Here is a 24,888-nt window from a genome sequence, read left to right on the forward strand (position 1 = left end):
AGCAATTGCTGCTGTGATTTGGTGTTACACAAATAAAATTCAATCAAGCTGAATTAAACTGAACAGAACTGAATTGACACTCTTGAGTCTTCCGGCTTTTTCTGCTTTTCATGAGCTATTTTTCTTCTTCATTATCGTGACCACAGAGGATCTGAGTGGGTTGAACTCTTTGCCCTACTCAGTCTCATTAATCAACAAGAACATGTTTGAACAGTGTTTTTCTTCATCCTGCTCCTCTTCTTCCTCCTCGTCTGCCACCTCTTGCTTGCAACTTCCTCCTCTGCCTCTCAGTCTGGGTCCACCAGCTCACCCCAAACTTTAAAAAGGCAACAAGTGTGAACATTTCTGTGTCACTGTGTGAAACTGAAAGAAAAGGCATCTGTGCTGACACTTTATCGCCCGTCAGCTGTGGTCACTGTTCTGCATTACAGTGCAAAATGTCTGCTGTTTAAGGAGAATGAGTGTAAAGTCCTGCAGAGGCTACAGACGACTGAGAGGAGGATGAGGTTTAAATTAGGATAAAACTAAATGAGACACAAAGCAAAGAGAGTCATTTAAAGTGGATCATGTGACACAGCATGTGGTTATATGATATTTAGGTGAAAATGAGCATCCAGGTGTTACCCAGCTGTCAGCCTATGAGGCTCCAGCTAATCGTGACCCTGGAACTGGAATCGTGGTTAAGAAAAGAAAACGGACGTTACAGTTGAAAATGATTAAAATTGCAAACTTTTGATTTGCAAAAACATACCAAGTGAATAGTTTTCAAATATAGTTTATGGAATATTATGAAAAAGTTGCTTCACCACACCGCCCACGGTGCCTTGTTGTGCTATTTAAAGATGAACTTAGATTCTTGTGGAGCTTTTTGACATGTAGCGTCCATCAGTCCATCCCAGCTGTCACAGGCAGAAGGCGAGCTACACCCTGCACAGCTCACCAGCTGAGCTAACAAGCACGTCTCTGCAGTGTGGGAGGGGAACAGGCCACACAGACACCACCAACCAAGACCTCCACGCTGTGAACTTATAGCTTATATAGTTCCTCTAGACTTTCTGTAACGTGTTCTTTCTTACGTTTCATCTGTTTATGCTCTGATTGGTGGATCCGTGGTCAGGCTATGAACACACATTAAAGATTCAAACACACCGAACAGTCAGTCGAAATTTGTGGACAGATTTCAGCATCAGCGTCTTGCTGCCTGCTTATATTCAGGACAGCTGTGATATTGTAAATGAGACTTCTTATTGAGACAAGATAAACCTTTATTAGTCCCACGCGTGGGAAGTGGACATTTCAAAGTTGAGAGCAGCAAAGATGAAGAAAAACAATAGAATAAAATAAGATAAAATAGAATAAAATAATAAAATACTGACCAAGAATTTACCAATCAGAGCACAGAGATTAAAACACATGATGCCATAAACGAGTCTGTAGTTACTGTGTGTTTTATAAGTTTTGTGGAGTGATGGATGCAGAGTGTTTCGTGTGCGCAGCAGAGACACAAACACGCGGCTGACTGACGGAAACGATGTTTTTATGATTTCTTCGGACAGCCTGGAGTTGTTATAACTCTGCTGTGACGTCTCCGTGACGATGGTTGTGATATAAAACCCGTGGAGCTACTTTCTGGTGATGCCTGGTGTTTTTGAGACTGCAGCAGTGCGCAGACTCGTGCCTCGAGGCTCTGCTTTTGTGTTTTAGTTGCACCGGAGCTCGGGTTGCCTCCGTCGGTCGACCGTGAGGTTGCAGCTGCAGTTGCTGCCGTCACGGCTCGCTGATTGGCTGCTCGCTCAGTTCCTCCTGAGGAAATCACTCCTTTTATAGTTAACGGAGTGCCGCGCGGTTGTTTTCCGGGTTCACACTCGCGCAGCATGTAGAGAAGGCGGACCGCCGGGAGACACCTGGACCACCGCGGACACACCGGAGCCCGGACGCACGGCATCGATCCGCAGCTATCGATCAGCTATCAGTGAAGGTGAGGAGGGCAGAGGGGGGCCGTGTTGTGGGGAGAGGGAGGGTGGTGGTGGATTTGCAGGGAGGAGGGGGGCGACCAGTGCTCTGGGTGGATCCTGGTCTCAGATCAGACATGTCAGGTCCTGCAATCTGCAGACTCCGAGAAAAACTCCGCAGGGTAAAAAGTTCCTCTTCCTGCAGCCGCAGCGCCTCTGTCCGCGGATCACGGCTCAAATGCGCCTCAGCGCCAATCTGGAGCTCCGTGGCGCTCCGGGCGAAGCGGCGTGTGTGTGCCGCGGGGAACGAGCCGCTCGGTTACGCGTTTTTACGCAGACAGAGCCGGAGCCGCTGGCACGCGCTGCTTCCGGTCAGCCCGACTGTCGGGCGGCGCGAGGAGCTCTGTGATCACAGTTTGACGCAGCAGACGAAGCTCCTGAAGCGGGCTCACAGCTCTGAGACTCCCTGAAAGAGGAGCAGAGTCTCCGCTGAAAGTGCGGAGGAGAAAGGAGAAGCGCGCACTGATGAGTGAAACTGTCAGCATCATCATGGCCGACTCCGTGTTTACTGCACAGCAGCTCCGTGTCAGCTGCACATCACTGTTTATGGATCCTGATGGAATCCAGTTAAACTCTTACTGTTTAAAGCTGTGTTTGAGCTTCATTTATCAAACACGGGCGTAAAACTTGACAACCATCAAACAGCAGACACGTTCAATCCACTGATCTTCACCAAAACACCAGCTGCAGATTATGAAACGATATAAACTCTCTTATCTGTGTAAAGTGTCCCAGCTGATGAGCTTCAACTTATGTTCTCCTAAATTTACTAACCTGCTAGTTTAACTCGCACCTCTAAAAGTGAGCTTAAGTCAGTTTTTGAGGCAGTGAGTTTATTTTATTAGAAAATGTCCTGAAATAAAGTTTAATAAACTGCTTTAAACTTAAAATATACAAACGTTTGAAGTTTACTTGTATTCAGTGTTTGAGTTTCTTCGTTAGCTGTAAAAACGAAAGTCATATTAACTGATTCTATATTAAGCAGATGTAACTTTCGACCCTTAAGTACTTAAGTAAATATAAGTAACTACGACTCAATGACGCTGACATTACTGATGTTTTAAGTAAAGCCAACTTCTCAGTGTTTGGTTTTAGGTGATGTGAAGTGCATTAGTTGATACCAGTGTCTAATATTTAGACATGATTTGTATGACTTGTCGTGCCTCTGCGGTCCAGCGGTTAACACCTTCACCTCACGGACTGATGTCCCGCTCGATCCTGGGAGGAGACACAAACTCGGCCTTTATTTAGTGTAAAGTCTTTAACTCAGAGCTCTTTAGCCGTTGTTCTCTACATTAAGTCGACGTAACTCACAGGTCGGCACATTTTATTTCAAAATGTGCCGACCTAGAGTAGTCTGAAGCCGAGCTCTTTTATTTTGGGATATCTTTTAACGTCACTTCAGTTCTGCACACTGAATAAACCAACTGGTGTAACTCGGCTGCTTTAAGCGGGTAAGATGATGTTTTCTGAGTCGTTTTAAATGAAGCCATCTCACAGTGAATGTTGGATCAAATCTCCAGCAGGGAGGAACATCTCACGCAGCAAACACAAACAACTACATTTTTAACCAGAACAATCTGGTTTATGTGCACATCAGCAGAGTTTGGAGGAAGTTCGAGCTGTTTCACTTAAGTATAATTAGAATCACCACCAAGCAAAAATAAGTTGGTGCACAGCGACGCTGAACTTTGAGACCTCAGATGCGTTTTATTGCAAATGCTTCGACATTTGAGTCGTCGTCATTTCGTTCTCTTCTGCCTGAATATTTCTGCTCTCCTGTGTTTCATGTCAGCTGAGAGTCACCGACAGGTGATCACAGCTCGGTGTGGCTGCTGCACGGACTGATGGTGGCAGAGCTTCGTGCTGGCAAACAGTAACTGACAGATAAATGCAGGCAGTGATATACTCGAGTACAGTGGTACTATCAGCACAGTGTAAATTAGTCGTGAAGCTTTCAGGAGAAAAACATTTTCTCAGTTTAACTCGTTGAATGTCAGGATTCAAGGGTTTGATGCTTTTCTCTGATGGTAAATGTGTAAAATCTGTAAAAGAGTGTTTTTGGTACCTCAGGCCAAACCAGAGCCTCAGACTGTCCTCACATCAGCACAAACAGCCTCTGTGCCTCCATCCTTGTATAACTCCTCCATCCTCTAACATCCAGCAGTCTCGCTGTTTGTGGTTCACATCCACATGCTCTGAAAAGGTTTCTCTCAGAGTTTGAGCTGTTCTGGCCCCGTGTTAGCTTTATTCACCTGCTCCAAACAGACTTGGAGCCTGAAACCTGTGCAGGATTACCAAAGTCTACATCAGGGTCAAGCTGCTAATTTTGTGAAACGTGTCAGTTTGGAACGTCTTAATGTCAAGTTTTGTTTTTGTTGACTGGTTCTTCTGTGCCACGTGCCGCAATTCCTCTAATGCCCACTGGAGGCTCCAGCAGTGAGACTCTCATGTTAAAACTTTTCCGCCTGATACCAAAACTTAGCTTCACCTCAGCTGACCCGAGTTCCTGAACTTCACTGCTGGACTGTGTTTGTGTTGTGGGAGGCTTTAGTGAGATTATCTGACCACTAATGTAACTGCAGTGAGGTTAATGCACTGAGAGAATACCAAGTCTGAGCTTCGGTGTTGCTGAGTGTAGGATCTTAATCAGATTTGGTTGGATGCAACACTCAGAACGCCGCCCTCCATCTTTTATATACAGTACTTGCAGTAGGCACGCCCTGTCCAGCTTGTTTGGGCGGCGACTCGTCTGCGCTGGTGGTTGGTTGAAAGAAAGTGATGTTTCCCCCACATCACAGGCTCAGTTTCCTGCTCTGAGTCTGAAGTAAAGACCTGGCGGGGAAAATGAAGCGCACACTCATTTCTAACGAATCTGCTTCAAACTGTCGGGATGAACGGTTCCTCATAAAGAATTTTCTGCAAACCACATGTTCCTTAAAACAACATCACATTTCAGCGGGTTAGTTATTAATGGAGGGGAAGATTTGTTAATTTTAGCTCAGCTGCTTTAAACACCCACTTAGCTCCCAACTGACCAAACACCGAACAGAAAACTCCGTTATTAGCACTTTAAAGAAGTAAAACAGGACGTCTGACTGGTTTTTATATTCAACTTAATCACTGATACCCGCCACAGTTCATTCAGCATAAGAGGAACTTTAGTTTGACACCAAGCAGAGAGAAGCAGCTTCACACTCTGACATCTCATTTATTTCTGCACAGCACGACACATGATCGAGGATATCTTTACAGCTTGTGAATATTCTCAGAGATTAACAGAGCAGCAGACTCAGATTGAGGATAAATAAAGAAAAGACTTTTATAAATGTATCACGTGTATTATTCTGGTCTATCTGTCAGCAGATCAGTACATTTACCAGCTGGGACTCTGCAGAAAGACTTCAGTGAGAATGTGAGGTTTAGCACATCAGTGTAGGTGAGGTTTTTCTCCTGTGTCGGCTGCTTTGTGCTCCGTCACACTTGTAGATCAGGAGACGGCTTCAAAGGTGTTATAATAAGAGGTGATTGCAGAGAAAGTTTACAAGAATGTGCTGAAATGAACTTGAACTTTGCACACCAGTGTGTGAATGGGTGGGTGACTGGATATGTAAAGCGCTTTGGGGTCCTTAGGGACTAGAAAAGCGCTATATAAATACAGGCCATTTACCACACGGGCAGGCTTTAAGCGACTGAAGCTGTGCCGCAGATAAAGAGGAAATCGCCAAGGATTAGAGGAGCAGTTCACGTAAATGCTCAGAGTTTCATGTGAGCGCTGTGGAAACTTCCTCTGCAGCTAAATGTGAGCTTGATGAAACATTAAGAGGTTTTCTGTCGTTGTCAGAAGAAGACGAACTCAGAATAGATGTTTTGGTTTGGGTATGTGTTATCGGTGCAGCTTGGACTTCTTATTTTCACCCAGTGTCTTTCTTACCTGACCCGAGCTGCTCGGTCTGCGTTACTTCCTCTGTTTTTAAATTTAGGCCAAACTTTCAGAGACTTCATCACTTCCTCTTTTGACTGTTTTCAACAAGCAGGCGCTGCTTCCAGTTCAGCTTGCAGCCCGCAAACGCAACGCAAGCAAACGTTTTCTTTCAGTTTGAATTGGTTTGCAGCTGAAACTTAAAGTCTGACAGAAAGCTTCAGTTTCCTCTGCAGCAGATTTCACACAAACGCACCGTTTCTCCAGTAAAACCCACTCTGTGTCACCCACTGTCCGTTTGTTGTGTTTCCTCTGAGGTAGAATTTAGGTTCCACTTCCACCTAATGGAGACATGCACTCACCAGACACTTTATTAGGAACAGCAGTGAAATCGTGCAGCAGCTCTGCAGATACTCAAACTAAAAACTCCAGCAGCCAGTGAGGCTGTCGCTCCTGGACAAGAACATCAGATGTCGTTCATCTGAACAGAGAACCAAAACCTGCAGCTTGTTTCACATGTGGTGTGACATCAGCAGCAGTAAATCTGAATGCTCAGCATGAATGCTGCCTGTCAGCTGGGCCTGTCAGACATGTGAGACGGTTAAAAACACTGAAATTACAGAAAATGTGTCCCAGAGTCTCTGACTGATGTATAGTGAACAAACAAAGTGACGTCCTTCTTTTTAAACAGCAGCAGTGGAGTAAAAACTGATTTCACTCCACGTTAGCTTGTGTCTCAGTGAGAGACTGTAAATAAAGGATGGATGTGGCCGGCGTTACACATTGTTGGTTGGAGTTCACATTTTGAAGCCTTAGCGGTGATGTTTTGTCTGCTGCTGTGGTTTTAATGAAGCCCCGAGTATCCATATTTGGACGAGAGGGTCAAGCTAAGGTGAACTAGCTTGGTTAGCAGGCTGCATCCATAGACTGCACGTGTGCATCGCACAGATACCTGCTGATTACTGTTAATGTCATGGACTCTGAAATCAGTCAATCACAGTGGGCATGGGCATCTTTTATATACAGTTTATAGCTGACCTTGTGTCTCTTTAAGTCAGGGGTGTCGAACTCCAGGCCTCGAGGGCCGGTGTCCTGCAGGGTTTAGAGCTCATCCTGGGTCAACACACCTGAATCAAATGATTAGTTCATTACCAGGCCTCTGGAGAACTTCAAGACATGTTGAGGAGGCATTTAAATCAGCTGTGTTGGATCAAGGCCACATCTAAAACCTGCAGGACACCGGCCCTCGAGGCCTGGAGTTCGACACCTGTGCTTTAAGTAATCCAGACTGGCTCCGTGATGTTGAGGTCTTTATCCTGTCTTCCTTCTCTCAGCCCAACCCAGGAGTGGGCAACTCCAGGCCTCGAGGGCCGGTGTCCCTGCAGGTTTTAGATGTCCTTGATCCAACACAGCTGATTTAAATGGCTAAATTAGCTCCTCACCATGTCCTGAAGTTCTCCAGAGGCCTGGTAACGAACTAATCATGTGATTCAGGTGTGTTGACCCAAGGTGAGATCTAAAACCTGCAGGACACCGGCCCTGCCCCAACTGGTCACAGCAGATGGCCCCGCCCCTCCCTGAGCCTGGTTCTGCCGGAGGTTTCTTCCTGTTAAAAGGGAGTTTTTCCTTCCCACTGTCGCCAAAGTGCTGCTCATAGGGGGTCATATGATTGTTGGGTTTTTCTCTGTAGTTATTAGTGTAGGGTCTAGCTTACAGTATAAAGCTCCTCTCCTTGATGCGACTGTTGTTGTGATTTGGTATTTGTATAAATAAAACTGAACTGAACTGAGGTCGGGCCATGTGTTCTTCTTCTTCTGGATAAAGATCGTTGTTCCGGACTCAGACTTCAGTCCTGGTGGACTCAAACATCCAGAGTGATCTTTTGCTGAATGTTTGCATCGATGCTAATCTTCATAGCTGCTCCTTTTAGCACAGACCTGTTAGCATCCACCAGGTATAGGTTTATGGCTACGTTCACATTCACCCCTCCATACTACCAAGTGGGAATCTGACATCAGAGGCCAAAGTGTCTGTTTGACTCTTCATCTGAAGAATAACCAGCTCTATTTTCTTGGTTTAGGGTTAGCATGTGGCTAAAATTCTAGCTAACCCCAACCTGAAGTGGTTCACCAGTTTCCTGGTTTAATTGCATTTCTTTATTTAACCGTCTTTTTGTTCGGCCATGTTTTCCTCTGTGACTCGTCTCTGTCTGCTGAACATCAGTGTTTAATGTGTGAGGCTGAATTTTCACTGTGAAATCAGTGTTTTCACCTCTGTTACAGTGAGTGTGCGCACAGTGAGTGGTTTCGATTGTGCGAACACATCGTGTCTTTATTCTGACCGTGAAACGCGCGTATCCTGTTCTGTCTTCTTATTCAGTGCTGCATGTAAAGGCTGCGGCTGTAGCAGCATCCAGCTGATAGCTCTGATAACAGGTGAAGATGCACCCACTGCTCTCTGCCGGTGTTTCTTCCAAGCAATTAAAAGTCTCACTACATCTAAGAGACGTGAAGAAATCCTGATCTCACACTGTTAAATCTGTGCTCACATTCTGTGTTTGGTGTTGATCTGGTGACTCAGGCAGCTCTGATCCATTTAAAGGGTCAGTTCTCAGACGCCGGGAGGATTTCTGTTTATGTTTCCAGGTAAAGCCGCTGAACAGTGCTTAAGTTTTCTACTTACCCCACACTGGAGGTTTCATAAGCTCTGACAGATATTGTGGAACACCCCATAAATTACAAAACTGTGAAATAAAGCCAAGCTGGTAGGGACACGCTGCACCAGAACTCCAGCAGTTTCATAATGGAAGCTCTGATTCATCCCAGATTGGGTGTGACAGAGTTCGGAGGGCTCCTCTCCGAGTCTGAGAGACAGAACGTGAAACTCTCGACGCACTGAGGAAACGCAGGCCTGCAAACACAGAAAAACCACAGGTGGAAATGTGAAACATGAACCAATATCCTGGCTTGGATCAGGTATCGTCAGTGTTTCACGTTAAAGGGTGTAGGACTCTTAAACTTACTTTTGAAGCACAGCATCCAGTAGCTTTGACCTCTTCTTCTTCCTTTGCCACCAAATGGAAAATGAAGCTAAAGATCTTACCAGCATGTTACAGACTGAGCTGTGCGCTGGTTTGAAAAGAATCTCAGTGATGCATCGATACCTGTGTCGTTGTGTTTGAATACTTCAGTGTGTCGGTTTGAATGTTTCATCATGCTGCAGCACGGCTGCATCTCTGTGAATCGCACGTGTGCAGCTCCGAATCTGTTCGCTGACGCCGTGATTGTTTTTACAGCATGGGGAACCTGATCAAGGTATTAACCAGAGACATCGACAACAACGGTGGAAACTTCTTCCTGGACTTTGAGAGTGAGACACACACACACACACACACACACACACACACACACACACACACACACAGACCTGTGTTCACGTCAGGCTGTTCAGACCTTTTCTTTAAGCTCACCTTTCACTTAGTAAACAGTAAATACAGAAAGTCTTTGTCAACATGAAGCTTTCGAGTTTCTTTATGTCACCGGGTGGGTGGGTGTGGGTGTGGGGGGGCTTCGGTGAAAGGATTCAGACTGTGTAGAAAAGCTCAGTGATTTGTGTGACTGTGTTTCAGAATCAAAGCTCGTTGTTGCTGATGCAGCGTTTCACTGCCCCGTCTGGGTTTGTGGTCACCAACATTAACAACGTGCTGCTTTTTGTTTTCAGGCCAAAGTTCAACAAAAATGTTCCTATTACATGTTTTTACACATAAAAATCTTATTAACGAGTTCTTGTTAACGGGTTGGGTTAGTAAACAGGTTAAACGCCACAGTCTGACGCACATGTGCAGATCTGTGACGTCAGGAAACATTCAAATAAGCTGTCCACCTGAGACAGTTCGACCTTTGACCCTGATCTTGTGTTTCAGACGCTCAGCCCTCACAGTCGGAGACGGACGTGTGGGAGAAGGTGAACCAGGTACTGACGGAGGCTCAGGTCATCCTGGAGGACCTGCAGTCGTACAAAGGGGCAGGAGAGGAGATACGACAGGTGAGACTGAGCACACAGACGAAGACATGCGTGTGCGCGGGCCGTTATGATTACAGCGCCGTGCGTGAGAGTGATGTCACAGGAAACGGCGTCAGTGTTCTTCCTGTTATCGTGCAGGAAAAAAGATTTCTCACTTCCAGCAGTGAGAAGAAACGTGATGCAAAAGCATATCAGGTGAAAGAGCGAGAGCTCGGAGCACACAGGCATCAAAACCTCTTTTTAGATTTGGTGTGATTTCCACTTCCTGTGGATATCGCCGTGATCTCACATGCATCCAAAATAATCTGCGTGCAGACTCCATGAAGCGTTTACGGCTTCGCCGCCGGCCTGTACGGGTCGCTCTTCGAGCGCTCCGGTTCCTCACGCCACCGTGGACACGCCAGCTTTTTGTTTCTCGTCACCGAAGCTTCAACAGAGGAGGAAAAACAAACTCGGGCTGCAGTCTGGGTTTGAGATTTTTATCAGATCCAGTCTTCCATGAACAAAGTTCCAAAATAAAAGTTGCTGACGTCGGGACGTAAACGCACCCTCTGCTGGAGCTCTTTGACTTTCCAGCAGGAAAAAGATCGTGAACAGTCTTAGTTTGGTATTTTCATCCTTGATAGTCGACTGTTTACAGGGTGGATGCAGTGACGAGTCACAGAGGTCGATAAATGCAGATCTGTGTAAAGATGTTTCAGTGTGAGGAGGATCAATAAAAGCAAACTTTGATGATGGCAGACGCAGATCTGCCCGAGAATCTGTGATATTTGAATTATGAGAATACAAGTTATAAATATGATGATTATGAGGAAGATGAGGTCTCTACTCTGAGTTCGACTTTCCTCTGATAAAGCAGATTGATCTGTACAGGTCACATGATGAAAGCGACCACAAACATCAACGTAATTTGATCAGATTCAGGAAACAGTCATAAACAAAGCAATGAGAAGACGCTGCTTCAGGAGGTTCAGTTTTTATTGTTTACATCTTTGTAAAACTGTCTGTAGTATGAGAGTGAAAGTTTAAAAAGTAAAAGGAATGAAAACCACACAAAGGAAGCCGCGGAGTAATTTCAGGTAATGATTAAGAAAAATGTTTCTGCGTTCATGAGCCAGACTGTGCTGTCAGCGATCCGAGAGAAAACAGGAACAAATGTTTCAGTGCGAGCGTGCTTTTCACTCGCTGAGCCGTAAATGTAAACGCCGTCAGCAGGAAGTGGCGAGAGCCGTCCACCAGAGGGCGATCACTGCAGCAAACAGCCGCTCCCTGTCAAACAGTGACACAGGAAGCAGCTGATTGGGTCACAGCCAACGTGAAAAAGCAGAGAAACGTGCAGGAAAGAATAATAACAACAGTGTGTGTGTGTGTGTGTGTGTGTGTGTGCAGGCGATCCAGAATCCCAGTGTGGAGGGCGTGCAGGAGAAGGCCTGGTCTGCTGTCGTTCCTCTGGTTATAAAACTCAAAACCTTCTATGAGTTCTCCCAGAAGCTCGGTAAGAACCACAGACGGCTGCTTCAGCTTCAGCACGTTTGAATATTACAAACAAAACAAACATAAATAAATAACAATGTTCAAAAGGAGCAGGAAGAAGCATAACCTTCTTTAATAACCTTTTTCTGTTTGTGCTGCTCCTCTGTATGTATTTGGTTTCATAACCACACACACACACACACACACACACACACACACACACACTCACGCACACACACACACACAGATGCAGAAACGTTTCAGGGATGTTAGCAGCTAACGTTCACACTGAGCTCAGGTTACTGTTCGGCCTGATCAAAGAGGTGCTTTCTACCGCGTCCCACAGAGACCAGCCTGCAGTGTCTCCTGGACGTCCTCACCAGCTCCAGCTCCACTCCCACTCAGCACCTGGAGCAGAAGCAGGCTCTGGCCCGGCAGTTCGCCCACATCCTGCACTTCACGCTACGCTTCGACGAGCTCAAGGTCCGCTCCCCCTCCTCCTCCTCTGCTCTTCGTCTCTGTTATTCACTGCTCATCCTCCTCTTCATGTTCTTCATCTCCTTTTCTGATTGCTCCAGATGACCAACCCCGCCATCCAGAATGACTTCAGCTACTACCGTCGCACCATCAGCCGCATGCGAATCAACAACCTGTCTGTAAGCAAACAGCTCCAAAATGCATCTGAAAATCTAAAATATGTCGCAATGATTGAACGAGAATAAAAAACCACATGAATGCTGTAAAATGACGGCCTGTATATAAAAGATGGCTGCAGCCCAGGCTGTAAATGTCTCAGAGAACAGAAGCTTCACCTCACAGGTCTCTGCAAACTTACAAATCTCACGTCTACATTGATTTAAATTCACTTTATAAACTTACAAACTGCCACTTTTTCAGTCTGAAGCAGGCAGTGAAGTCAACAACGAGCTGGCCAATCGGATGTCTCTGTTTTACGCCAGCGCCACGCCGATGCTGAAGACGCTAAGCGACGCCACGTCGAAGTTTGTCTCAGATGTAAGTTCCTGCACACTTTCACTTCTGATTCAGGGTTTCTATGTCTTCACTGCTGGAGGTTTTTTACATCCTTCAGTACCGCCCTGAAATGTTACCTGAGGGAACTTTTCTCTACTTCCTGTCTGAGTCTCCTGTTCCTGGATGCTCACATTACACATGATCTCAGTCTCTAATAACGAGGTCTGTGTACGAGCTGCAAACTGCTCCCAACACAGTTCATCTGCATGATGTCATATGGTGAGAGTGCATACTGAGGCCTCCACCCACCTACAACAGTTCAAGCAGCCGGCCAATCAGGTGAAAGCTGGCTTAAAGGCTGAGCTAAAACAGAAGAATAAAGCTGCAGAGGCTCAGTATGAGATTCAGTCTGTGTACTTCAGGACTATTTTATTTGCAGTTTTTTTAATACACAGAACTGTATGCTGGTTTTTGTTTTTATAACCCACCAGCAGAGGGCAGCCTCAGCACCGACTGTGAAAACACAGTTTGATAAACTGATTCTGATTTTTGTTGCTCAGCATCCGGAGGTGCCGATCGAAAACACGACAGACTGCCTGAGCACGATGGCCAGCGTGTGTAAAGTGATGCTGGACACACCGTAAGTCCTGACGTGTCCCTGAACACACCACGATCACCGTTTCTCTGTCATGAAGCAGATTCATGACTGTGTGTGTTTGTGCGCAGGGAGTATCGCAGTCGCTTTGCGAGCGAGGAGACCGTGTTATTCTGCCTCCGCGTGATGGTCGGCGTCATCATCCTGTACGACCACGTTCACCCAGCTGGAGCCTTCGTTAAGACCTCCAATATAGATGTAAGTTAGCACACATAACTTTTTTAAATTTTACAAATAACCCTGCACACTTCTGCAATGATCTCCTCACAGTTTAAGAAAATCACCCCCGTTGTCGTTTCCCACGAATCTGCTGAGCATGAAACCTCAGCCTGTGTCTGCAGGGATCAATCAACGTTTGGTTTTTGGTGCTTTTCAGATGAAAGGGTGCATCCGAGTGCTGAAGGAGCAGCCGCCCAGCAGCGTGGAGGGTTTACTGAACGCTCTCAGGTGTGTACTCGCCGCACAAACACATCGAAACCACCAGCACAGCCAAACAGGCTTTAAACGAGCTCCACCCTTTCACCCCTGCAGGTACACGACCAAACATCTGAACGATGAGACTACCTCCAAGCAGATCAAAAACATGCTGCAGCAAAATTAACCCGACATGAAACTGGAAGGCTGCAGGGAGGTCACAGTGTTTGGTCCGAATTTCAAAAGAACTACTGAACAAACCTTTATCTAATATTTCTGTGATTATTGTTTTAAACTGTCATTTTGAAAAAAAGCTGTTTTTGTTGTTAAGAATTTTTTTTAAAAAAAGGGAAAAAAGGACATAAACCAAGAACAATTGGTTAAATATGAACTCGACTCGCATTCACGTCATGTGTGGTTTACAGGCCACCTGGTGGGCATTAGCAGTAGTACAGCTGACTTAATGTCTTAAATCTCTTTTGCTGGTTATTGCAAATTTACAGAAAGTCACACATGCAGAAAACATATCGGCGCCCTCTGGTGGAGGCGTTTGTTCCAGCCTAAAAGCATCCTGATGATGATGTCGCATCCACACCTCTGTCATTAGCAAAGTTTACAAAGAAGCTAGGAAAGTAAGAAAAGCCAGTGAACAGAGTGTCACTCTGGCCTTTTAGACTTCACGTTGTAAATGCAGGAAACAGAAGTAAACAGGAAAGTTCACCAGTGGCGATGATGATGATGATGGACAGCCATGTGGGTAAAATTTCAGACGCATGGAAAACCTGGAGGTCTGCCTGCAGCTGATTGGGTCTCATTCATAAAACAGAAACAATCAAAAGTGAGGTCGCAGCAGTTTGATGTCAGAGGGCTTAAAAAAGTCGACCACACGACTAAAATCTCCAAGCCTGCGGAGCGAGCGCTCAGCAGGTCGTCTGTAACGCTCAGTGACGTGAATGCGAGTCGGTCGCCTTCAAAGCAGCACAGATCAGTCAGCGTCCATCTGTTTAAGTGTTTTGGTGGTTCAATCACCACTTTGGCCTCTTTTCCATCACAATTTTTTTTAAGAACCCAAGACAGCTTTTATCTGATCGAACTCCTCGGCTGTCGTTCCTCAAAGAAAAAAAAAACCCTCTGTGGTTATTTTGAGGATCTATTTTCTCCACCAGTCCTCTCACACCAGCGGAACAAGATCCAAACATTATGGAAACCATCTGAAACTCCTGGAGAGGCAGATTTTATTGTCCTCTTCTGAGAATGTTTTTCCCCCTCACATTTATAAAATGAGCATTAGTATGTTTTTAGGGTCTTGAACCGCTGCTGCTGTTGTTTCCAAAATCTTTATCAAACCAAACCAACAGGCAGGAAAACCAACCCGTCACCACGGCCGTGTGTGGAGTCCTGCTCTGCACAACTCACACTTTTATTTCTTAACTTTAATGAAATGTAGTTTGTTGATGTCTGCAGTGAGGTGAGGTCAGCGGTGCAAAACGTCACAGCCAAAACTGGTTTAGCCATCTCAAACATTACAGAAGAGTTTCATCGAGCTGAGATGTTTCAGCCTGATGGTAAATCTGAGGCCTTTTCAGTGTTCTTGTTTTCTTGTTTTATGACTGTGCTGAGTTGTTCTAATTATTTGATGGTACGTTGAAGTTTCTTTGGTGGAAAAGCTTTAATTCCTCATTTGGTCCCCTGGTTTAACCAAACACACCGTTTCAAATAGTTCTCTGTGGTTTCATGTATGTTCTTTACACTCAGCTCAATTTATCTTTCATTTGTTAAGCTTAGACTGAAACATTGTTGAGGTTTGAAATCCTCTAACACAAAACTGTCGGGGGGAGGGGAGGGGCTGAGAGCGGGTATCGGCCAACCAAAGAACCACTGTGATGATGATGATGAGGAGGATGAGGTACGAGGGAAACCGAGGAGGACTTTACTTTGGGCCGGCTGACTGGAAACTTTGAGCTTCTTGTTTTGCTTTGTATGTTAGCGCTGCCGTTTCAGGGACTGTATGGCATTAAGTGTTTGAAATGATGTCTGTGTTGGCAAAATAAACTTTTTACATTTTTAAGAATGATGCGTCTGTCTCTCACGTCATCATCAAGTCCTGAGTGGGAGCGTCCACACAGCAGTTAACTAATCAAAGGTTTCAGCGTCACTCATCAGACCACAGGGGGGCGCACTAAGCAGCAGGTTTGACCTTTGTGTTCGCTGGATGACGACGTCCTTCTAAAGTCGGGACCAATGACTGTATAAAAGATGGACGACGCGACACCGCCTCCTCCCATTGTGCAAAAATGAAGCCAAAAGCTCGTGTCCAAATTCATGGGCTGCGTCCTCCTGAGGACGCATTTGTAGACAGATTACGTCACAGCGACGTGCCAAAGGCTGCATTCCTCCGAATGCAGCCGACAAATGCGTCCTCCTTTTCCCCAAATTTGAAGGATGGGTCGGGTGTGTCCTTCGTGGCCCACCATATCCCAGAATTCATAGCGCAGCCCAGCCAAACTCCAGTTTCCAACAATGGCGGCCTCTACTAAGTTTTAAAATTACTCATACTAATCTTTCTGGGTAACAAAATAAACTTTTAACATATTTTCAGGCGAGAACGTGGGCGTGTAAACTTGAAATATCTGCTCGGTTTATCAAGATTTCGCATATTTGCATAAGTGCTTCGACGTTTTCGGAGACGTCTGTTACCCACCAGCTCGATAGCAAGCCGAGAGCTCGAGAACGGCACAACTCCCGGCACATCATTTTCAGATCACCGTGGACTTTCGCTACTCAGGTTAAACGTAATATATAAGTCACTTAGATAACCTAAAAATGTTATTGTTGGGCTTTTTTCAGTGTTTTATTTATTCGTGAGTAAATCGGTTTGGCTGAGATTAAAGTTATTAGAGTAAATTAGATAAAATAAAACTTTATTAATCCCCCGGGTAGGTTCCTCCTTGGTTTTTACTAGGGATGGGTATCGTTTAGGTTTTATCTGATACCAGTACCAAACCGGTACTTTTGAAACGGTGCCGGTGCTTAAACGGTGCTCAAACCGGTGCTTAAAGAATGGAGAACACAAAATTGGTCCAAAAACCTCTCATGTTCAGCTGGTTTTTTTGTAAAAAGATAACAATGTTAGCCTTTTCTGCAGCTATAGGGCATATATGGCATCACTCTTGGCTGGAAGCAGTGCTTAAACAATGGAAAAAAAAACACACACTTTATCCAAAAACCTCTGTTTATGGATAAAGTGTGTGTTAAACATGAGAGCTCTCATGTTCAGCTGTTTCCCTCTTCTTCTTTGGTCATTTTAGCCTTTTTGGGCAGGGTGAAGGGAGTATCTGCCATCAAAGAAGAAGACAGCTGCATGTAACTACCACGGTGTTTGCTAGTTCACCTTACATGCATTAATGTAATAACGTGGTTAGCCTACTCAACGTAAATTACACACGAACAACATTAAGCTACTCACGCAGAGAAGAATGGCTGCTGCTGATCTTCACCAGCAGCTCCCTCACAGGGAAATCTTCAGCACTCCTCCGTAGGCCCGCCCCACGAGATGGATAAACCCAGCATTTCATTCAATTCAATTCAATTTTATTCATATAGCGCCAAATCACAACATAAGTCGCCTCAAGGCGCTTCATAGATACATGATTCATAGATTCATGAACACTGTGATGGGGACCTTTGGTTTGTGTAATGTTATAAATACTCAGATACTCCCCAGAGGCTCCGGACTTTTACATAAAGATATTATATTCAGTCCTGTAGAAAGTTGTATATTTAAAAACACATGATCCTCTCTGAATCACTTTATGGTAAATAACACTATCTGCAAAACACTGAAAGAATTCCAGATCACAAGTTTGTAGTTCAACATACAAGTGACGACCTTTGACCTTCATCAGGTTTTATTTAATTGTGTCAGAGAAACTCAAACGTGCTCTTCATGCAGCTGAGTACATGAAGTGTTTAAAACAGAAGCTGTGCAGGTCTGAGATCAGCAGCTCTCTGAAACACCAAACTGAGGTCCTGTTAATGCTGATATACAGTGACACAGTTACAGGGGTGAGTAATCCTTTTGTTTTTTTGTCTTTAACTTTATCAATAAAACAGTGTGGTACTTTAACCTTTGCACTGTTTCCATCAGTTCATTTTGCAGTTAACACGTGAACATGTTGGATGATCTGTCTGCTGTCACTGGTGGTGCTGAGGTCTGAATCTGAGGGCAGCTCCTGTAATCACAAAGACAACAGAACCATCCAACTCAGATATAAATTTTATCCCTCAAAATTGAAATAAAGCTGATTCTTCTGTCCTCACACACTCAGGATCTGAAGCTCTTCTCTTACATTTTTTCAGTATTACAGTACACTACAGTACTTTAATCCATAGTTCCTGAGTAATGAGGAGCTACTGAAGTACAAGCTTTTAAAAAATTGTTACTGTCTTTACAGATGTGGCAAGAGACTGAAAACATGCGTTGTTTGCACATATTTAATATTCAGCTCTGCACAGGAGCTGTAGCAGGATGCAGCCTGTTGCTTTTACAGTATAATACTTGTAATAAAAGTATAGTAATGATAATTAGTGACTGAGCAGCTTGATTTCTTTAGTCAGGGTAAATTCATTCACCTGCACAGATTAGCTAAACGAACCCTGACAGCCGAGTGCTCATCTTAGCTAGGTCTCAGGACCGAGCTAAGGACAGTAGTTACGCATTAGCTTACAAACACGTTTAACTTACCGAAAAGGTGCAGCAGGGCCTCGGGTCCTTCTGTCGGGTAGTCCAGTTTACTGAAGAACACCTCAGGCTGTCAGGTTAAAACACTGGGTCGTGTTTTCGTAGCGTAAACTCTGGCCCTCCTCGCAGAGCCTACGCTCTATCTGCTATTCGCGAACAGAGATACGCAAGTTTCTCCGTGACTGCAGCTGTCAGTCAAAGCTGTTATGATGATGTTTCACCCCAACTTAACACAATGGCGGTAGGAATTAGAATCAAACTCATGGGAAAGGAGACCCCTCGGACATCAATCAGCGTGATGAGAACTATTGAAAACAAAAGAAAGAATCTTTGGAAAAAAAATTATCTAAGGGGAATTAATCTATTTTAGTCTGACCCCAGTCCCATCCGCTAACATGGAGGAGGCGGGGTTTATGACCTATACTGCAGCCAGACACCAGGGGGCGATAGAGACGTTTTGGCTTCATTTCTGGGGAGCTGTCGCGTCGTCCATGTTTTCTACAGTCATGGTCGAACCTGCTCCTGATTAAAAGTTTTTTTTCTCAAACACAACTCGTTAATTTTGCTCCGTGTGGAGGGAGGAGAATGCTGTAACTATAGCGACAAACATTACTTCACTTGCACCAAACAGTTTAATAAAATGTTTAAATTGTATATTTGAATTAAACATTCAGACATTTACTCCTCGCAGCTAAAGTCATGCACTGATCTCAAACACTGAAACAAGTCTCTTATAAAAACCTTCAAATTTTAAACGTTCCCAGGAAACATGAAGACGTTCTGCATGAATGCCATGGCTTCTAAGTGCTGAGCGTTCACTGCAGGCCGCACGCTGTGGTGAGATCTAATAAACTTATAAAGCATATTGATGACATGGAGCAGAGCCGCAGGAAGCACCAAGGAATAAAGGTGACCACAGAAGAAGTTCTGGGAAAGAAGAGTGAAGATTAGTGAGCAGCAGCGGTGTCACGTCAGCAGCAGGTGGGCCGTTTGCTCCGAGCGCGCTGATGGACGGAGACAGGAGCTGAAATGTGTCTCTGTGGAGAAACTGGAGGTGTGGTATCACATACAGATACAGCGCTGCTTGCACCACAGGTGTCTCGAAGTAATGCAGCAATGATGTAAAGTGCGACTTTCTTCAGGGACTTTTAAATAAGCGAGGACGTGCAGACAGCATACTGGATTTTTGGAGTAACGACCCCAACAATGTTAAAGGTGGGCCTGTCAGGTGGGAGGAGCCAAGAACATGCAGGTGACGGAGACTGAAATGTGGTGACTCCTAACAGGCAAAGCTACAGTACACAGCAAAATAACCTAAACAGTGGAATAAACACAGGTAACAGAATAACAGAGGCTCACAGCAGCCTTGCTGTGGGATATCTCACACACGCCTGCTGTACAGTTTCCGATGCTCTCTGTGTGACGGCGAGCTCACACATCACAAACAGATGTTTAAATCCAGACGTTTATCGGGCCTGGTCTGCCGGGTAATTCTCCCCCACAGGTGCTTCCGGGCTTTGTTTCCGACCTCTGTGAGTCCTTGTGTGAATTTTCAGCTTGGATGGGTCTTTAAATCGTTTCTCGCAGGTGCTGCAGGAGTAAGGCTTCTCACCTGTGTGTGTCCGCATGTGATACAGCAAATGGATGTTCTGGATGAAACCTTTTCCACAGGTGTTACAGATGTACGGCTTCTCGCCCGTGTGGATCATCACGTGCTTCTTCAGCGCCGTCAGTTCGGTAAACCTTTTCCCGCAGGTGTTGCAGACGTACGGCCTCTCACCTGTGTGGGTTCTTATGTGGACCATCAGGCCTTTCCTAGAGCTGAGACTTTTCCCACAGGTTTGGCAGGTATAAAGTTTCTCCCCTGTGTGGACGGTCATGTGGTTTTTCAGCGCCGATAAGTCTGTGAATCTTTTCCCACAGGTGTTGCAAAGGCACGGCTTCTCACCTGTGTGAGTTCTCATGTGGACGTTCAGGTTACTCGGCTGACTGAAGGTTTTCTCGCACAGTTTGCAGGAATACGGCCTCTCGCCCGCGTGGGTGTTCGTGTGGACTTTGAGGTTGAAGCTACTGTTGAAATGCTTCCCGCACGCCTCGCAGGAATACGGCTTCTCACCTGTGTGGATTCTCATGTGGACCAACAAACTGTAGCTGCAGGTGAAATGTTTCCCGCAAGTTTCGCAGGAGTACGGCTTCTCGCCGGTGTGCGTTCTCATGTGGACGGTCAGATTGCTGCTTTGGCTGAACCCTTTCCCACACGTTGTGCAGGAGTACGGCCTCTCGCCCGTGTGGATCCTGTGATGTCGCTCCATCTGCGACTTGTGTTTGAAAACCTTTCCGCAGAAAGCGCATTTTACTGGCTTTTTACCTGCAACAGTGTTGCAGTTATCCACATCACTGTGACCTCTGTTTCTGAACTGTTTCTTCCTTCTTAGCTTGATACTCTTTCCTGACTCAACATTCCCGCTCCCTTCCCGATCTCGGCTCTCAGTTTCTTGAGAGCTGTGAGAGAGGAGCTGCTCACTGATTGGTTCTGATTCACTGTGGTCGCTTTCACCGTAAGTAAGAGTCACCATGAAGGTATCCGTCTCCTCCTTCAGTCCCAGCTGCTCTCCCTGCTGACTGCTGCACAGTTCCTCCTGCTCCTCTTTAATCTGTGGAGGTTCTGGTTCCTCCTGCTCCACACTGGAGCTCCTCTCCTGGTCACAGAGCTGCTGCTCAGGGAGAACCTCCTCCTCCTCCTCTTTACAGACGTGCTGCTGTGGGACGTCTGGAGGGACACAGAAAGGTTTGTAGTGTGATTACAGGAAAAGTAAAAATATTCTAGAATCTAATTGTGATTAGAGATGAAATGTCAGATTATTTGGATGCACCTGAGAAACAGCTGCTGAAGGCTGACAGAGTCCTTCAGCTCAGGGTGAGGAGAGCCCTTTTGTACATGGAGTAGTTTAGGGTCTTTTTTCCAGGTATTAATAAAAATATTTTGTTTTGCCCTAATTTAACCTCCTTGAATCATTCTTCCTTGCAACTTCCTGAGGAGTTTTGTAACATCATAAAAACATTTATCTCTTCATAAACGTTAAAATCAGAGACGCGCTAACTTGAGCCAGCTGTTAGCGCAGTGAGACGCTGGCTTCAGCTGTCTGCTGATGCACGTACTGATAAACTGGACACCTCAGTGTACAGAGACCCAAACATTAGGCTAAAAACATAGAACGCGTGTTTCCATCACTGGCTTATTTATTTTTAATGTGAAAGTGTTTCCTGTTATTTACAGTCTGGTTACTTTGTCCTGTCTCAGCTCCTCACACTGAGGTCTGTTATTAGAACAGGCCGACGCAGCTTTGCCTGCACCATTAAATAATATCGGTACAGGTTTTGGTGTGATAACTGTCACCATATCAGTGACACAGACATATCATCCTGTATTTACATTCCCTGTCTTCCCTTCCCAACATCGGCCACAAGCGCAGACATGCCGCAGAGAGCAGCAAGAAGCGGCTCCACCGAGCGTCGCTGGAGCGCTCGCTCGACCCAACATCTGCTTGGAAAATCAGTTTCAGTTTGATTGTGTGACAACAGTGAAGCTCTGTGGAGTCACAAAGGTTAAGGTACTTTAGTTACTGTGAAACTGAAGCTTTATGCACTTATTTTATACTTTTACTTAAATATTTCCATTGAAAACAGCCTCTGCTGATATTGTGCTGCATCACTGCAGATAAAGCTGTGTCACCATTGTTACACTGTAATGATGCTGCTGGCACTTTGTGACAGTTGATTCCTGCTTTGACTCAGATCATCAGTAAGGATAGAAATGAATTTTCTATGTTGTCATAAAATCATCATCACACATTTTTTCCACTGTCGTGATAGAATCTGTTGTTTATGAGGCAGAAGAAGCATCTCACAGTAACGCGGCTCTGTCAGAGCCAAAGGGACCAAACCACAAACTGATAACATCAGATCCCCGTCAGCAGGCAGACTTTCACAGTAAAATGTTCATTTGTGGAGAAATAAGTGAAGCAGCTTTCAGGACGTGGAGCTGTGATGTGTGCTAAAGTCAGATTACTGTGCAAATGAACGTAAATCAAAATCAAATCAAAATCAAATCAAAAGGAAATTGTTAAAGTAAAAATATTATATTTAAACTTTTAATTTTTCCTGAATAAAGTTTTCTAGAGATTTGAAACAAGACTTTTTTGATTGACTAAGCAAAACTGATATTGGGTTTAAAAAAGCTAAAATCTTGTCCACTCTCTGCTTGTAGCCGTGTGTCTTATATGTGCTAGGAGGGTCTACTCTAAGGCTACGTTCACACTGCAGGCGAAAGCGCATCAATTCCGACTTTTCTGACCCTGTGCGACCCATATCTGATCACGCTTTGACAGCGTGAACAGCGCAAATCCGATATTTTCAAATCCGATCTGGGTCACTTTCGTATGTGCTACTGAAGCCGAGACATATCTGATGTTTTAGAAAGCGACTGCTGTTTGATGGTCACGTCGCATTAAATCCGTCTTTTTTACGTCACTGACACAAGACAGACGCCGATTATCAGCGCCGGAGAAGACATCGTGAACACTTCCTGTCCATCCAGTGAAACTGTTGGGAAGACAACGTTGGAGAAACGTGAACATTTTCTTTGTTCTGTATAATCTGCAGATTGTGACAGAAATCTGCAGCTATCCTTTGAAGCAGCGCTCCTCTGAAACAGCAATAAGGATCATTATTAGGCCAAATGTAAATAACACAACAACTTTATGACTTAAAGCAAAATTGGGAAACGTAATATTAAAGGCCATCAGTCAAACAATACTGTTTACTCTGGGTGTAAACAGAGCGCGTTGTGTGTGACGTCTTCTTTTGCGCATGCGGCTGCTTTGAGCGTTCACACTAGAGCGCGTTTGCTGTCGCATTTTATTTGTAGTTTGAACAAGCAGACAGAAAAATCTGATTTGATTTAAAAATCGGAATTGAGCATTAAGACCTGCAGTGTGGACGCAGCCTTAGTTCGTACTCCTCACCCTGTGCTCCTACACATGTAAGACACACTCGCTTCATTAGGACCACCTCAGCTTCACACACCTATTCTGTGTAACTTGATTTCAGGTTTCCAGATGACATCCAACGGTCTGCACTGATGTCTGATGTCTCCCTCACACTGCATGGTATTTTTTTCCAAAACCAGTGTGAAGGTATCCGTCTCCTCCTCCAATCCCAGCTGCTCTCCCTCCTGACTGCTGCACAGTTCCTCCTGTTCCTCTTTAATCTGTGGAGCTTCTGGTTCCTCCTGGCCCACACTGGAGCTCCTCTCCTGGTCACAGAGCTGCTGCTCAGGGAGAACCTCCTCCTCCTCCTTACAGACATGCTGCTGTGAGACGTCTGGAGGCACAACAATATTTTTAAAAATGTAATAAATTAATCTAAAATAATTATAAAAGCAATTTCTTATTTTATGTACTAACACTTCGAATAAACGATGGAAAATGTCTTTGTTGTAGAAGGCAACGAGTAACAGTAATAACTGGAAAAAATACGACAAAGCTAAATGTCTCAAAATTAGACAAAAGAACAGATTTCAGTTACACAGAAAAAACAAAGAAGCAAAATAAAATAGAGCAGGTCTCGATTGAGAAAATGCTGTGGCTCCCTGACCAGGAGAGGGCGCTGCACGCCGAGAGCCGCGACCTGAGCGACGTGGCTTCACACTTGGCTGTGAACCACACCAGTGTGAGCGGAATATTCATGTTTGTGTGGACAAAGGGCCTGACAGTGGGTGGAAAAACAAAACAAAACCAAAAATAAAGATTTTCCAGTAATTATTTTCGGTGTTCAAACTTCGTATCAAACGTTTTTAAGGCAGCGAGATGGTTGAGCAGAAACTGTTCTAAACATGTGATGACTTCAGCTGCAACGAGCCAGAACTGAAGCCTTTAAATGGTAAAGGTTTGCTGCTTTCTCTGCAAGCTGCTTTGTAACCCGCCTCCTCCTTCCAATAACATTTCCATGCTGTATGAAAACATCACGTGTTCCTGTTCCGCTCCATCGACCTCTGACTGCGCATGTGTACGCGGACAGTCGTGGACAATAATAAACGAATAAAGCCGCAGAGCTGAAATTTAAGTTCCGGCTCACAGGGACTGTTTCTCTGACTGAACAGATCCTGACTGAAGCAAACATAAACACGCGTCACACAGACAAACAACAATGAATGACATCAGACAGACTGCTAAAAACATTAATGCTGTCACGGCTGTCTTTGTCCAGCTGACATCACTTTCCCCTGACAGTGTCGTCACCTCTGTGAGATGAGCTCATGGCTTTTGTATCTGTTTTCCTGGACTTTAATCCAACGCAGAGCTGTGATGAGAATGAGTCAGCTTCATGTGAGACTCACCTGTGCTGTGCGGCTTTATGTCGGGTTTCCAGGTGATGTCCAGCAGTCTGCGCTCATCCAGCTCTCCCTCTGCGGTTTCCGTTATCCTCTCCTTCTTAAACTCTGTCGCACACTCAGGAGAGGACATTTCTACTTCAACAGCTGAAATATTCCATCAGAGATACAAACACGGAAACCTTTTCCTGTTTTTAGTTCTCAGGTCTTCGAGCTAACGCTAGATGCTAACGCTTTCATTGTTTACATCCGGCAGATGTCACACTCTGAGGTTCCGACGGTGAT

The 24,888-nt window shown here is 45.1% G+C and overlaps 2 protein-coding genes across 4 annotated transcripts; one reads left to right on the forward strand and one right to left on the reverse strand.

Moving 5' to 3' along the window:
* Positions 1–1,689: 1,689 nt before the first annotated feature.
* On the forward strand, positions 1,690–15,542 carry LOC101465551 (CYFIP-related Rac1 interactor B). The gene is made up of 11 exons (XM_004575684.5): positions 1,690–1,978; positions 9,230–9,303; positions 9,857–9,978; positions 11,347–11,452; positions 11,777–11,913; positions 12,009–12,086; positions 12,328–12,444; positions 12,963–13,042; positions 13,129–13,255; positions 13,434–13,504; positions 13,589–15,542. The coding sequence occupies exons 2-11, from the start codon at positions 9,231–9,233 to the stop codon at positions 13,656–13,658; spliced, it is 981 nt and encodes a 326-aa protein (XP_004575741.1). The 5' UTR covers positions 1,690–1,978; position 9,230; the 3' UTR covers positions 13,659–15,542.
* On the reverse strand, positions 15,524–24,888 carry LOC101465086 (uncharacterized). Of its 3 annotated transcripts, XR_013094100.1 has the most exons (5): positions 24,610–24,886; positions 23,298–23,594; positions 19,583–20,982; positions 18,216–18,517; positions 15,524–17,703 (listed from the first exon to the last, which is right to left on the reverse strand). XR_013094100.1 is itself a non-coding variant. In XM_004575682.3 (3 exons), exons 1-3 carry the CDS (start codon positions 24,734–24,736, stop codon positions 19,679–19,681), a joined length of 1,728 nt encoding a protein of 575 aa, XP_004575739.2. In that variant the 5' UTR covers positions 24,737–24,886; the 3' UTR covers positions 18,826–19,678. The 3 variants fall into 3 exon arrangements, 2 of the variants coding, with proteins under 2 accessions (XP_004575739.2, XP_004575740.2); XM_004575682.3 differs by lacking the exons at positions 15,524–17,703; positions 18,216–18,517 and having other exon boundaries at positions 18,826–20,982; XM_004575683.4 differs by lacking the exons at positions 15,524–17,703; positions 18,216–18,517; positions 23,298–23,594 and having other exon boundaries at positions 18,826–20,982; positions 24,610–24,888.

Source organism: Maylandia zebra, linkage group LG18, assembly GCF_041146795.1.
Source record: "Maylandia zebra isolate NMK-2024a linkage group LG18, Mzebra_GT3a, whole genome shotgun sequence".
Taxonomy (NCBI): Eukaryota; Metazoa; Chordata; class Actinopteri; order Cichliformes; family Cichlidae; genus Maylandia; species Maylandia zebra.